The sequence below is a fragment of the Rhinolophus sinicus genome, linkage group LG05, assembly GCF_036562045.2.
Source record: "Rhinolophus sinicus isolate RSC01 linkage group LG05, ASM3656204v1, whole genome shotgun sequence".
Classification (NCBI taxonomy): domain Eukaryota; kingdom Metazoa; phylum Chordata; class Mammalia; order Chiroptera; family Rhinolophidae; genus Rhinolophus; species Rhinolophus sinicus.
In genome coordinates, this window is record NC_133755.1 from 79,436,651 (window position 1) to 79,450,429 (window position 13,779).

Genomic DNA, 13,779 nt, shown 5'->3' on the forward strand with positions numbered 1-13,779 from the left:
CCCCAGGAACATTGATTTAATGTGGTGGCTAGAGTCCACAGTGCTACAGCTCAACTACCGTGCTGGTTAAGTGTGCTTTCACAAGCTGCCCTGGAGGCCTAAGCGTCTCAGACCTCCATTTGGGAACTTCTCCATGGCAAGGTCTACCTGTATGCGCCATTTCCTGAATACTGGATTTTCTTCAAAGCCAAGTATTTAGTGAAAGGGCTGGTGGGCTTTGAGGTACACATAAGTTCACCAAGTGCTTTTATAGAATGTTGATAGAAGACTTTTCCTTTTACTGTTTTTGTTGTTGAAGTGAAATTCACAGGGCAGAAAATAACCATTTTAAAGTGTACAATTCAGTGGTACCCAGTACGTTCACAACGTTGTGCAACCATGACCTCAACTTAGTTGTAAAACATCTTTGTAACCCCCAGATGCAATTGAGTTTTAGAGGGGCTCACTCCCCCAAGCTTTGGGGATTGTGCTAGGCCTTTTCCAACAAGCAGGCTGTGGAGGAGATTACTTCTAGGATGCCAGCAGGAAGGGCGAGGGAAGGAAGCCTGCAGTAGGTCTTCCCAGTACAGGGCTGCAGCTTCCTTCCCTCTGTTTTAAATTAACAGGTAAGACTAAACCTTTGTCATCAGTCCTATTGCTTATCTGACATAACTGTTTAGGACTGAACGGAGTAAAGGTAAAAGTGGTACGGACTGTAAAACCTAGGGTAGAAACTTAATCCAGAAGGAGGCATGCATAAACAATCCTTGTGGACTTGGGCAGCATGGCAAAAACCTGTAAAACCTGACATGGAATCCAGGTTCAACATCTTTGCTGAACTGGAGCTTATTTTCAACCTTTAAGTAATTTTACTTAAGCCAGTACTTTTTAAGCTCCCCATTTGTTCACCTGTGAAAGTCAAACACTACCTAAACTCAGCGTAGTGGAATGAGGGTTAATAAACACGTAAAAGGCCCCAGGACAGTGCCTGGCACATAAGAGCCCTATAACATTGGGGTCCTTCTGCTGGGGCACCAAACTCTCAATGACACCTCCCAAAGGCACTCACTGCGGGCACTTCCCGAATGCTCTAAAGGTGGCATTTCTATCTTAGCATCCTGTCATAAATGAGAACTATAAGCTGGGGCGTGAGCCAAACACTCATTTAAAATAGAAGTAGGGATCAGGGCCGCTAATACGCTTGTGCAAACGTCGGGAAGCCAGTGCTCGTCCCACATCTACCTCCTCACTTCTAAGTCAGGCCTCACCTTCCCTTTCATGTTGAACCCCGATGAAGTATCAGGGCTTTGGTATATGGGGTGTACTTACACAGACGAACAGCCATGACCTTCCCATCTAACTGCCTCTCTTTTGCCTGCTTCTCCAGGAACATCCCCATCCCCAAGTCCCTTTTGAGGCCACCCTTACAAGGTTTGACCCCCTCATCCACCTTGAGGCCTCCATGCCAGTGGCCCTTACTTGTTCTGGACCGACAAACCCAACCCACTGCAAATAAGCAGGATATTTTTTTTACGTCCTAAGGATACCCTTTGCCTAAGAGAAAGGGATCACAATGCAGTAATAGCCTTACTTCCCCAGATCTCTTACAGTACCTAAGAGGCAAATTACCATTCCATCTTAGACATCATGAGGAACACAAACTGAAACAGAGACGGACACGACATCACTCGACTTCTTTTGAGTTTATTTTCTTTCAAGTAGAAGTTGGTTAAAAAAAAAAGACTTTGAGTTGGTATGAGTATTACAAAAAATAAAAAAAATTAAAAAAGGGCTAAAGATGGCAATATAAACTCAACTGAAGAATAAAAAAAAAGCACATTCACAACCTCACCAACACGCTGGTTGACTTCTCAAACAAGTTGCAAAGTTGAGAGCAGATGAGAGGCAAATATCGCACAATCTCATCTGTCTCCACAACAAACGTGAGCAATCTGGGAAAGGCCTCCTAATCGACCTCCTCAATGGTGGGGCCTGACCCAGAGCCCCCCTTGGGGGCCTGGGCCCCAAAGCCACCGGCCCCGGGGCCACCCGCCCCCTGGTACAGTCCGCTGATGATGGGGTTACACACCTGCTCCAGCTCCTTCCTCTTGTGCTCAAACTCCTCCTTCTCCGCTAGGGTGTTGGCGTCCAGCCAGGAAATCACCTCCTGGCACTTGTCCAGCACCTTCTTCCTGTCCGCCTCGCTGATCTTGCCCTTGAGCCCCTCATCCTCCACAGCGCTCTTCATGTTGAAGGCGTAGGACTCCAAGGCGTTCTTGGCAGCCACCCTCTCGCGCTGGACCTCGTCCTCGGCTTTGTACTTCTCCGCGTCCTGCACCATGCGCTCGATCTCCTCCTTGCTCAGGCGGCCCTTGTCGTTGGTGATGGTGATCTTGTTGGCCTTGCCGGTGCTCTTGTCCATGGCCGTGACGTTCAGGATGCCATTGGCGTCGATGTCAAAGGTCACCTCGATCTGGGGCACGCCCCTGGGGGCCGGTGGGATGCCACTCAGGTCGAAGCGCCCCAGCAGGTTGTTGTCCTTGGTCATGGCCCGCTCGCCCTCGTACACCTGGATCAGCACCCCGGGCTGGTTGTCCGAGTAGGTGGTGAAGATCTGCGTCTGCTTGGTGGGGATGGTGGAGTTGCGCTTGATCAGGGCGGTCATCACGCCGCCGGCCGTCTCCAGCCCCAGCGACAGGGGAGCCACGTCCAGCAGCAGCAGGTCCTGCACGTTCTCAGACTTGTCCCCCATCAGGATGGCTGCCTGCACCGCCGCCCCGTAGGCTACCGCTTCGTCCGGGTTGATGCTCTTGTTGAGGTCGCGCCCGTTGAAGAAGTCCTGCAGCAGCTTCTGCACCTTGGGGATGCGGGTGGAGCCCCCCACCAGGACCAGGTCGTGGATCTGGGCCTTGTCCAGCTTGGCGTCACGCAGGGCCTTCTCCACCGGCTCCAGGGTGCCACGGAACAGGTCCGAGCACAGCTCCTCGAACCGGGCCCTGGTGATGGACGTGTAGAAGTCGATGCCCTCGAACAGGGAGTCGATCTCCAGGCTGGCCTGCGTGCTGGACGACAGGGTCCTCTTGGCCCTCTCGCAGGCGGTGCGCAGCCGCCTCACGGCTCGCTTGTTCTGGCTGATGTCCTTCTTGTGCTTCCTCTTGAACTCCTCCACGAAGTGGCTCACCAGCCTGTTGTCAAAGTCCTCCCCTCCCAGGTGGGTGTCCCCGGCGGTGGCCTTCACCTCGAAGATGCCGTCGTCGATCGTCAGGATGGACACGTCGAAGGTGCCCCCGCCCAGGTCGAAGATGAGCACGTTGCGCTCCCCCTTGCCCGTCCGGTCCAGGCCGTAGGCGATGGCGGCCGCCGTGGGCTCGTTGATGATCCTCAGCACGTTCAGCCCCGCGATCACCCCCGCATCCTTGGTGGCCTGGCGCTGCGAGTCGTTGAAGTAGGCCGGCACGGTGACCACCGCGTTGGTCACCGGGTAGCCCAGGTACGCCTCGGCGATCTCCTTCATCTTGGTCAGCACCATGGACGAGATCTCCTCGGGGTAGAACGCCTTGGTCTCCCCCTTGTAGCTCACCTGCACCTTGGGCTTGTCGCCGTCGCTGATCACCTGGAAAGGCCAGTGCTTCATGTCCGACTGCACCACCGGGTCGCCGAACTTGCGGCCGATCAGCCGCTTGGCGTCGAACACGGTGTTCTGCGGGTTCAGCGCCACCTGGTTCTTGGCCGCATCCCCGATGAGCCGCTCGGTGTCGGTGAAGGCCACGTAGCTGGGGGTGGTGCGGTTGCCCTGGTCGTTGGCGATGATCTCCACCTTGCCGTGCTGGAACACCCCCACGCACGAGTAGGTGGTGCCCAGGTCGATGCCGATGGCCGTGCTTTTCGCCATGCCGGTGTCCCGCTCTCTCGCGCCGCGCTGAGGTTCGGGCCTGGTCAACGGTGGCCGGGGTCCGCGACCAGAAGCTCGGTCCTCTCCGAGGCCGGAAACCGAAAGCCCGAAACGCAGGGGCTCGTCCGCGGAGGCACTGGGTCTGTGGGAGCCGCGCTCAGGCACCCGGGACAACGCCGCGAGAAGCACCTCCTCTCCACAGGCTCGCTGCTTCTCCGCGGCCCGCGGCTCTGCATTTGTAATTCCTCCTCGACCCCCCCTCTCCGCGCTCCACCCAATCACCGAGCTCGGCGGGGACGCCTGGCCCGGAACCTTCCAGCGGGTTCTCCTTGCGTCCTGCCCCCCAGGCCGCCTCGGGCCAATCAGAGTCCTGGGTGCCGCCCCTCCCAGAACTCTCCAGATCCTTGTCGTCTTTTCGCGAGAACACCGGAGTCCTAACGGGTGGGGCCCCACAGCCGCGCTGGGAAGGGTGGGCGTTCCCTCCGTTCGCCCGCTTCGGGCCGGTACCGGGGCCAGCTGTCCAGTTGATACTGTCCGGAAGGGTCAGCTCTTGGCTTGTACGAACTGTAGGGCGGTGAGAGGCTGGTGGGCCTCAAATTAGTTTGGTGGTTTAAGGTAGAAAAGTTACCAGAAGTTTTCTAAGAGGGTGGGGTATGTGTAGGCAAAGACACTGTGATTGGACTTTGGCGCTTGACGGACGGGGCCGCGTTCCTGTCGCCCCCGAAGGATTCCTTTGGCCCTGGCTGCCGGAGGATTGCCAAAGCCATCGGCGGCGTTTCCCAATTTAAAAATGGGAAGTAGGAGGACAGAGATAATGCATTATAGTTTTTGACATAGTTTTTCACCTACACGGATGGACTGTCTGGGGATAGGGGAATCTGAATTTTCAAAAGAAAAGCAATCAGGTAAACAGGCGGTTCTTAAACTGGACAAGGTGCTCGTCCCAGGAGAAGGAACGTGCGTTGTTCAGGGGCGGGGATACAAAAGGGTCCGGCTGGGTCCGGGGCGCCCCTGCGCTTGGTGCTGGACTCTGGCGGCGTGAGGAAGAAACAGTTTTCCGTAGAACTTGTCTTTACCGCCTCTGGGGCTTCCCCCTTTCACTCATCCTTCCCAGCCCGGGGTGCGGGCTGTTAAGACAGAGGAATTGTAATGGTGGCACTAAATCTTCTATTTTGACATTCGGATCTCTGGTATAATTTGATTTAACAAGTGTAAGTTAGCTGGGGGCTTTTTGAAAGCTCTTTTTCTTTCCTTTGCTTCCTTTCCACCAACTGTTGATGGTTCTGCTTCCTACACATTTACTATGCATACTAGTTTTACTGTTTCTATTTACTTCTGCCTAGTGCTGGCCCTGTGACTCGGGAAATGTTTTGTATCTGTATGGGATCCACTCGTGACTCTAATTTAAATCTACATAACATATGCAAAGGCAGTGATAACCTGCTTAACTGCACCTCCTTCCCCGCCCTCCCCCCCCCCCCCCAAAGCCCAACTCATTAGAAAGTTCCACTGCAGGCTGAAGAAATGTACATCCTGAGTAGAAAATATAAAACTTGAGATGAAACAACGACTCGGGGCGGTAGTTTCCCACAGATTCTATTCAGCTGAACCTTTTCTTTCTTTAATTAATCTTCCTTCTGTATTTCTACCTGACTCATGAATTCTTTCATGGCCGGTGAGCGAGCAGCCACAACACGAGCCACTCCCGTCTCTCCCATCTGCCTTCACGATTTCTGTTTCAGCCTCGGGGTGTGGGGTAGGTCCAGGGTTAGCCTCAGAGCCCCGAATTTGGTCTTCTGCCCGGTCACTGCAGCCCCTAGCCTCTCCATTGTTTTAAAATTAATGTAATGGGGTGTGCGTCTGCCAGCGAGGGCAGGGAAAGTCCTGTCCTCTTAACTGCATCACACGGCACAGCTGGTTGGTTGGCAGGCGGCCCGTTTTAAGCAAACTGGTCAGGAATTGTGCTGTAATCTGGGAGTGGCTGGCCTGACGCAGGCCCTAGTTCCCACTCCTCTAAAACTCAGGGTATTGGTGGTGCAATTTATTCACCCACTGAATTATTTCACCCTAGATTCCAGTTTACTGCGCGTTACCCTCGCTCCTGTTTTAAAGACAAGCGCATTTGGTCATTTATTTTGGCCTTTTTTTCTTCATCCTTTGTGGGGATGCAAGACCCCTTGGTAGGTGCCTGAATTGAAAATGTGAGGGACGTTAAAACAAAAGTAGGGGATTCACAACCCACCGGAAAATAGACTCATTGCTATACCCAGGTGTCTTGAGCACAGAAAACATAAGAGCACACATGGGAGGAGACAGTTTTTGATAAAGGGAAGGAACACTTTTGAACACTTTGTTCAATGTGCGTTTTTTTACACACACACATCAAAACAACATCAAAACACCTCTTCTGGACCGCAAAGGCGTTCAGTTGTTTGTAACTTGCTCAGACTGATCTAAGCTGATGTTACAAAAAGGTTGCGTGTCTGTGTGTGCAGGTGGGTAACTTTTTTACATTCAGAGGTGGCTCCCTAACGAATCACCTCCTTAGTCTAGTCAAACTGGTCAAATTCAGGAATTTTCTATTTCTTTATGCAGTCTGGCTGGGGATTCTCCAAACTTCCATCTCAGCTGCCCAGCGTACCAACACTTGTAGAGACTCTTAATGTCACCCCCACCCCACACCCAGCCCCCAGAAAAACTTCCTCACCATCAGCTGGTACCAGCTTCACTCTGGATTCACTCCTTCCTTCTCTCCAAATCTGCAATATAGAATACTCGTCTATGGGCTGGAAGCAAAGGGCATCAGTGGCTCCACTGCCTGGCAGGTAAACATGGGCTCCTAGAGGCTCCAATCTTGCTGTTGGTGGGCTGGAAGAAAAAGATCCAGTAGAAATGCTGTTTCCCATGAATCAGACACTCGACTACACTCTATAGCTTAACTATTCTTTGAGTTAAATCTCTCTCTGTGGATTGGTCCCCACAAGGGATGAAGGAAAAAAGGCCAAAATAAATTACAAACTGTGATTGTCTTTAAAACAGGAGGGAGGGTAATGCGCAGTAAACTGGAATCTAGGATGAAATAATTCACTGGGTGAATTCATTGCACAGCAAATGGCCTGACCACCCTAAACATCTATGTTCCTTTTCGATTTCCTGACAAGAAAGAGGGTCTCCCGAATTTTGTGTTTCCTTTTACACTGATGCTTCCCAGGGCAGAAAGCCAGGCACAGGTTTAACTGATGTCTAAGGGGACTTTAAGTCTTAACCCAACAACTTTATTACCCTCTTTACAGGATAAAGACATGCATAATTGTGTGCTGCTTACTGACCACCTTCTTGATTCTAGGAATGGTTTACAGGAAACCTTATTGATAATGCTGACTCTTACCTGAAAGATGAACAGGGATATTACCAAGCTGGATATGCAATAACTTCCATGGTGAACATAAATTAAAGGTTCTTTTCTCATTTACCTGATTAAGAGCTGCCCAACAAGCTGAATTAATTGTTCTGACAGGAGCTTGTCAATGAGCCAACGATCAAATAGCCAGTATTTACACTGATATTTGCTATAGCTTTGGTGTAGCTCACAACTTGGAAATGTTGTGGAAGCAGCAAGGCTTCTTAACTTCCTCAGGGCAGCCCAAAAAAACAGTGGAAAACAGGCTGCAGAATCGTTAGATGTCATACAGCCAGCGAAACAGTCAGCAATTATCAAAATTTCAGGACATTCTAAGGCTACCACCATGGAAGCAAAAGAAAATAATTTACCTGATACTGCAACTAGATCAGCTGCAATGAGCAGCCAAATTATCCAGACCTGAGAATGTTTCTTCTCCCTATTAAATCAATAAAAGACACTTTTACAGTTCCAATGGACACCTGCAGAAGAAGGAAAGAAAATGTTGCAACAAAAAGGGGGAACCTTTGACCCAAACGGATATAGCTTAGACCTAATCTTACCTATAGGGGCTCAATGACCTATATTTAACATGTACATGAGCTAATGCATTGGGGTCTTGAAAAGATGATTTCATGGAGTAAAGAATATTATTGGAAACCTTCCCCTACTGTAGCACATAAAGTGTATAGCAGATGCTCTATCTGTCTAAAATATAACTCTGGAAAATCACTCCATGGGTCCCAAGGATATTTCCCACTTACTTTAGGTCCATTTGAGGTATGGTAGTTGGATTGTATCCAAATGCCCCCATCTCAAGGATACAAATATGTGTTAATCATGATTTGTATGTTGCATCACTGGATTGAGTGAGACGTTCCTTTGCAGGAGAGCAACAGTCTTAATGGTAGGTAAGTTATTACTGGAAAAAATATTCCCCAATTGGAGAATTCCCTGTGAGTTACATAATGACCGAGGGACTCATTTCACTGGGCAAATAATGCAATCCATTTGCAATATTTGGCTTAATCTACAGCGTTTTCATTCTTCTTATTTCCCCAGTGCTCTGGATTGGTAGAGTGTACAAATGGTAAATTAAAACTCTACTAGGTGAGTTTTCAGAAGCTTTTAATCTCCCCCAGCCAAAAGGTCTCCTTATAGTGCTTCTCAAGCTGAGATATATTCCTTTTGGTAAACACAGTCTTTTTCCTTATTAGTCACTGGTCACACTATGTGAAGGGACATATGAATCAACCTTTCTAACAGGAGACATTCTGCATTATTATCAAGGACTTATCAACCACCTTAAAGAAATTGATAAATTAGTAATTGATCCAGTACAGTGACTTCCCGGGAGATGAAGACTTCATGCCTCACACAACCAGGAGATTTTGTCCATTGGACAAAAGATCAATTAAAGATTCTCCAATCTGGTTGGAAGGGACTTATCAGATATTACTAGTAAGCAGATATACTTCAAGCTGTTAACTGGAGGATTTACATTTCTCATTAAAAAAAAAAAAGTGCCTGTGACTGGACATCTGCCCCTGTCTGACACTGGCCTCCACCTAACAGCCAACATCAAAAACTCCTCGAGGATGAGAAGCCACCCACATCAGAGGTAGACAGCTTTCCAGAGACATAGAGAAGGCCTGTATACTTATATAACTGATATTGAACTTAAAAAAAACATTTGTTTGATTATCTTTACCTGTCTGCTAATAATCTTAGTCATAAGGATAGTTATATTTATTTTTTAGGTTTTCTTAAATGCTGTATTTATATAGCCCAACTGTTAACAATTGCTGAAGGTATATAACATTAATATTATCAATAATACTATTTTTATGATTTCTCTTTTGAAATTTAGAAGGAATGTTATTGTAAAAGAAAAGGGATGTGTGTGTATTTTTTAGAAAAGTTAAAAGGAAGTAGTTTGTCCTAGTAAGCTGATTATTTCTCAATGAGGAAAACGAGACAAATTGAGAAGGACTAGTAAAGTTGTGGAAAAGAAATATTGAGAAAGGGATTTTTTTATATAAAAACTAAAACCCAATTATGCTTGCCCCCTAATTGAACAAAGGCTAGTAACTATATTAATTCACATAGAAGCTGAAGTAGATATTTAAAAACTGACCCTCTATAATGGCTGCTGAGGCACAGGAAATTTACCTATGAAACTCTTACTGTACTCCTGGCCTCTAGAAATTTTTAGATTGTGGTTGTAACTTACATCAGTGTGTTCTTAAAGCCTTCGCCCCTATTAAACCTTAAAATTACAGTTCCTAGTTGTACAACTAGCAGAAATCAGATTAATAATGAATGAAACTTGAGTGCTTCCAACGGGAAGTAGATAGACCATATTACAATAATAGTAATAATAATAATACAGTAAATGGGAACCTATCTAATGGTCAGATTGTGGAGAGATATACGGTATGTCCTCAAACTGTAAGTGAACGTTATACTGGATGCAAAATACAAAAAAGTAAGACAGACAGCAAAACTTGGATCATGATAGCTTATAGGTTAGAAATGATCCAGTGTGTTTTTTACTTAGTAAAACCATTAGACCTGACTGCCGCCCATTTACCCACCTTTCCTTTTGAAAAAAAAAATTCCGCCTTGACTGCCGTCTAAGGTTATGGTCTTGTCCCATCCCCAATGGCCCACCATTTCAGTGACACAAATGATGACACTAAGACTTCCTAGGGATGAGCCTTTCTAGCACCTTCGGACCACACTATCCAACCAAAAGTTGGTCATCAATGCATACTCTGGATTGATTTACGACCAAAACGGAAGTATGGATGAAAAAGAAGCCACAAACTAAACCTGACAAGTTCAGGGGAAGCCTGCATGGCAGGCCCTACAAACTCAGAGACTGAAATTAAGCACATAGGATGGTCTGAACATAAAAATTTCTAACTAAAAGCGGATCATGACTGGTAGTCACATCCTTGGCCTGTAGCTTCCTTGACAAAGGTCAATCTTTACCTTAAGTGAGCCTGTCTACTGTCTTTTTGCATCTAAGAAAACTGACTGTTGGAATGTCAGAGTAATCCCTTTTCTAGAGCCCTCAGGGCACAACCCACCACACCAGAGCACCAGACTACAGAACCCGATTGTTATCTTGTTCCCCAGATACCATCTCTATGTGCTGTAAATGTTAATTATTAACTATCCTGTACCCACCGATGTAAAAGAGGTATGTGTCTCTCCATTTTACTTTTTATCCAATGCCAGCGATTTCCCCTTTTTGCTTTCTCCTGCCCCCTTAATCTACCACCAATGAATTTCATGTAACCCTCCTTACATGAATGGGGCAAGACCATAATTCTCCTAAGGACTCCTCCTTTGATTCAAATGAATAAAATAAGTTGCAAACCTGCCATTCTCCAAAGCATTTTTTTCCTTTTTTTTTTTTTAAATTTTGTATACTGTATTTTAAAAATTAGAAATATAGAGAGTTAAAGTTTCTTTTAAAATTTGTTTTAATTGGGGAATATTGTAGGGAAGAGTGTGTTTCTCCAGGGCCCATCAGCTCCATGTCGTGTCCTTCAATCTAGTTGTGGAGGGCGCAGCTCAGCTCCAAGTCGCCGTTTCAATCTAGTTGCACAGCCCACCATCCCATGCCGGAGTTGAATCGACAAACTTGTTATTAAGAGCATACGCTCTAACCAACTGAGCCATCCGGCCGCCACTTCAGAGCATTTTCTTAATCCCTTGAGATTTTGCTTCCCAGCAATTGTCATCAGTTTGGCTCAAATAAACTCATTAAACTTTTCTACAGGTTTGAATGTTGCTATGTCGACAGTTTCGTACCAGTTATCTTTTTTGCTTTTATTCTGGATAAACTTAGAATTGTAACATTTTAAAAAAGAAAAATGAGGAGGAAGAGTACTGTTTGGGAAACTAGGGAAAGACAGAGAAAAGAAAAAAGAACTTGCAGCTTTGGGGTGAGAAAGGCTTCCCTCCGTGACACTTCCCACCACTGGCAGTCAGCGTTCTTGGGAATTCCTTCTTCAGTCCCCCACTCTTAAATCACCTGACAGCCCATCCAGCTCAGGGAACCTGAGCCTTACTCCTTCCAAACAAAACCCTATAAAAAAAACACACCTGAATCAAAAGGGGCTATACAATAAACATGACAAGATCAGGCGGGGTTCCCATGGCAGGCCTGACAAGATCAGGGACCAAAAGTAACCACACAGGTTGGTCTGATCACAAATTCCTAACTGGGCAGATCATAGCTGGTAGTTTCGTCCCAAGGCCTAAAGGTTCCTTAGCAAAGGTCAACCTTTACCTTAAGAGAGCTCTGCCCACTGTTCTTATGCACCTAAGATAACACACCTTTGAAATGTCAGAGTAATTTTCTTTTCCTACCCTGTGAAGTCACAACCCCCAGCAACAGAGCTCAAGACTACCACAGCAGGAGACTACAGAACCCCTCATTGTTATTTTCTTCCCTATTCCATCTCTATGTGCTGTACATGTTAAATTTCCTGTACCCACCTTATAAAAGTAGGTGTTTCTCCATTTTGCCTGTTATCCTGTCCTATAATTCCCTGGACCCATGGTTTCTCCTGTCTCCTTAATCTACCACCCGTGGGTTTCATGCACCTTCCTTAGGTCTTCTCCTCTGATGTTGATGTATAAAATAGGTTGCAAAACTGTCATCCTCCAGAGCATTTGAGATCTTGCTCCCCAGCACATCATCAGTTTCGTTCAGATAAGATCATAAAAATTCTCTACAGGTTTGACTGTTTTTTACATCAACAAACCTAATTCCAAAGCTAATCAAGTTAAAGTTCCAGAAATTTTCTTGGGGTGTTTATAGTCCCCTTAGACATCAGTTAAACCTGTGCCTGGCTTTCTGCCCTGGGAAGCATCAGTGTAAAAGGAAACACAAAATTCGGGAGACCCTCTTTCTTGTCAGGAAATCGAAAAGGAACATAGATGTTTAGGGTGGTCAGGCCATTTGCTGTGCAATGAATTCACCCAGTGAATTATTTCATCCTAGATTCCAGTTTACTGCGCATTACCCTCCCTCCTGTTTTAAAGACAATCACAGTTTGTAATTTATTTTGGCCTTTTTTCCTTCATCCCTTGTGGGGACCAATCCACAGAGAGAGATTTAACTCAAAGAATAGTTAAGCTATAGAGTGTAGTCGAGTGTCTGATTCATGGGAAACAGCATTTCTACTGGATCTTTTTCTTCCAGCCCACCAACAGCAAGATTGGAGCCTCTAGGAGCCCATGTTTACCTGCCAGGCAGTGGAGCCACTGATGCCCTTTGCTTCCAGCCCATAGACAGTATTCTATATTGCAGATTTGGAGAGAAGGAAGGAGTGAATCCAGAGTGAAGCTGGTACCAGCTGATGGTGAGGAAGTTTTTCTGGGGGCTGGGTGTGGGGTGGGGTGACATTAAGAGTCTCTACAAGTGTTGGTACGCTGGGCAGCTGAGATGGAAGTTTGGAGAATCCCCAGCCAGACTGCATAAAGAAATAGAAAATTCCTGAATTTGACCAGTTTGACTAGACTAAGGAGGTGATTCGTTAGGGAGCCACCTCTGAATGTAAAAAAGTTACCCACCTGCACACACAGACACGCAACCTTTTTGTAACATCAGCTTAGATCAGTCTGAGCAAGTTACAAACAACTGAACGCCTTTGCGGTCCAGAAGAGGTGTTTTGATGTTGTTTTGATGTGTGTGTGTAAAAAAACGCACATTGAACAAAGTGTTCAAAAGTGTTCCTTCCCTTTATCAAAAACTGTCTCCTCCCATGTGTGCTCTTATGTTTTCTGTGCTCAAGACACCTGGGTATAGCAATGAGTCTATTTTCCGGTGGGTTGTGAATCCCCTACTTTTGTTTTAACGTCCCTCACATTTTCAATTCAGGCACCTACCAAGGGGTCTTGCATCCCCACAAAGGATGAAGAAAAAAAGGCCAAAATAAATGACCAAATGCGCTTGTCTTTAAAACAGGAGCGAGGGTAACGCGCAGTAAACTGGAATCTAGGGTGAAATAATTCAGTGGGTGAATAAATTGCACCACCAATACCCTGAGTTTTAGAGGAGTGGGAACTAGGGCCTGCGTCAGGCCAGCCACTCCCAGATTACAGCACAATTCCTGACCAGTTTGCTTAAAACGGGCCGCCTGCCAACCAACCAGCTGTGCCGTGTGATGCAGTTAAGAGGACAGGACTTTCCCTGCCCCTCGCTGGCAGACGCACACCCCATTACATTAATTTTAAAACAATGGAGAGGCTAGGGGCTGCAGTGACCGGGCAGAAGACCAAATTCGGGGCTCTGAGGCTAACCCTGGACCTACCCCACACCCCGAGGCTGAAACAGAAATCGTGAAGGCAGATGGGAGAGACGGGAGTGGCTCGTGTTGTGGCTGCTCGCTCACCGGCCATGAAAGAATTCATGAGTCAGGTAGAAATACAGAAGGAAGATTAATTAAAGAAAGAAAAGGTTCAGCTGAATAGAATCTGTGGGAAA

At 46.9% G+C, this 13,779-nt stretch overlaps 1 protein-coding gene and 1 long non-coding RNA gene across 2 annotated transcripts; both read right to left on the bottom strand.

Moving 5' to 3' along the window:
• Positions 1-1,667: 1,667 nt before the first annotated feature.
• Positions 1,668-4,203, bottom strand: LOC141571611 (heat shock 70 kDa protein 1). The gene has a single exon (XM_074332712.1). The coding sequence runs from the start codon at positions 3,869-3,871 to the stop codon at positions 1,946-1,948; it is 1,926 nt and encodes a 641-aa protein (XP_074188813.1). The 5' UTR covers positions 3,872-4,203; the 3' UTR covers positions 1,668-1,945.
• Positions 4,204-4,737: 534 nt separating this feature from the next.
• Positions 4,738-8,830, bottom strand: LOC141571613 (uncharacterized). Its single transcript, XR_012496518.1, has 3 exons — positions 7,643-8,830; positions 6,579-6,739; positions 4,738-5,058 (listed from the first exon to the last, which is right to left on the bottom strand). It is a non-coding gene; the product is annotated as an uncharacterized LOC141571613 (long non-coding RNA).
• Positions 8,831-13,779: the final 4,949 nt, after the last annotated feature.

Coding starts and splice junctions, on each gene's coding strand:
- LOC141571611 (XM_074332712.1), bottom strand. CDS start 3,871: ATGGCGAAAAGCACGGCCATCGGCATCGACCTGGGCACCACCTACTCG.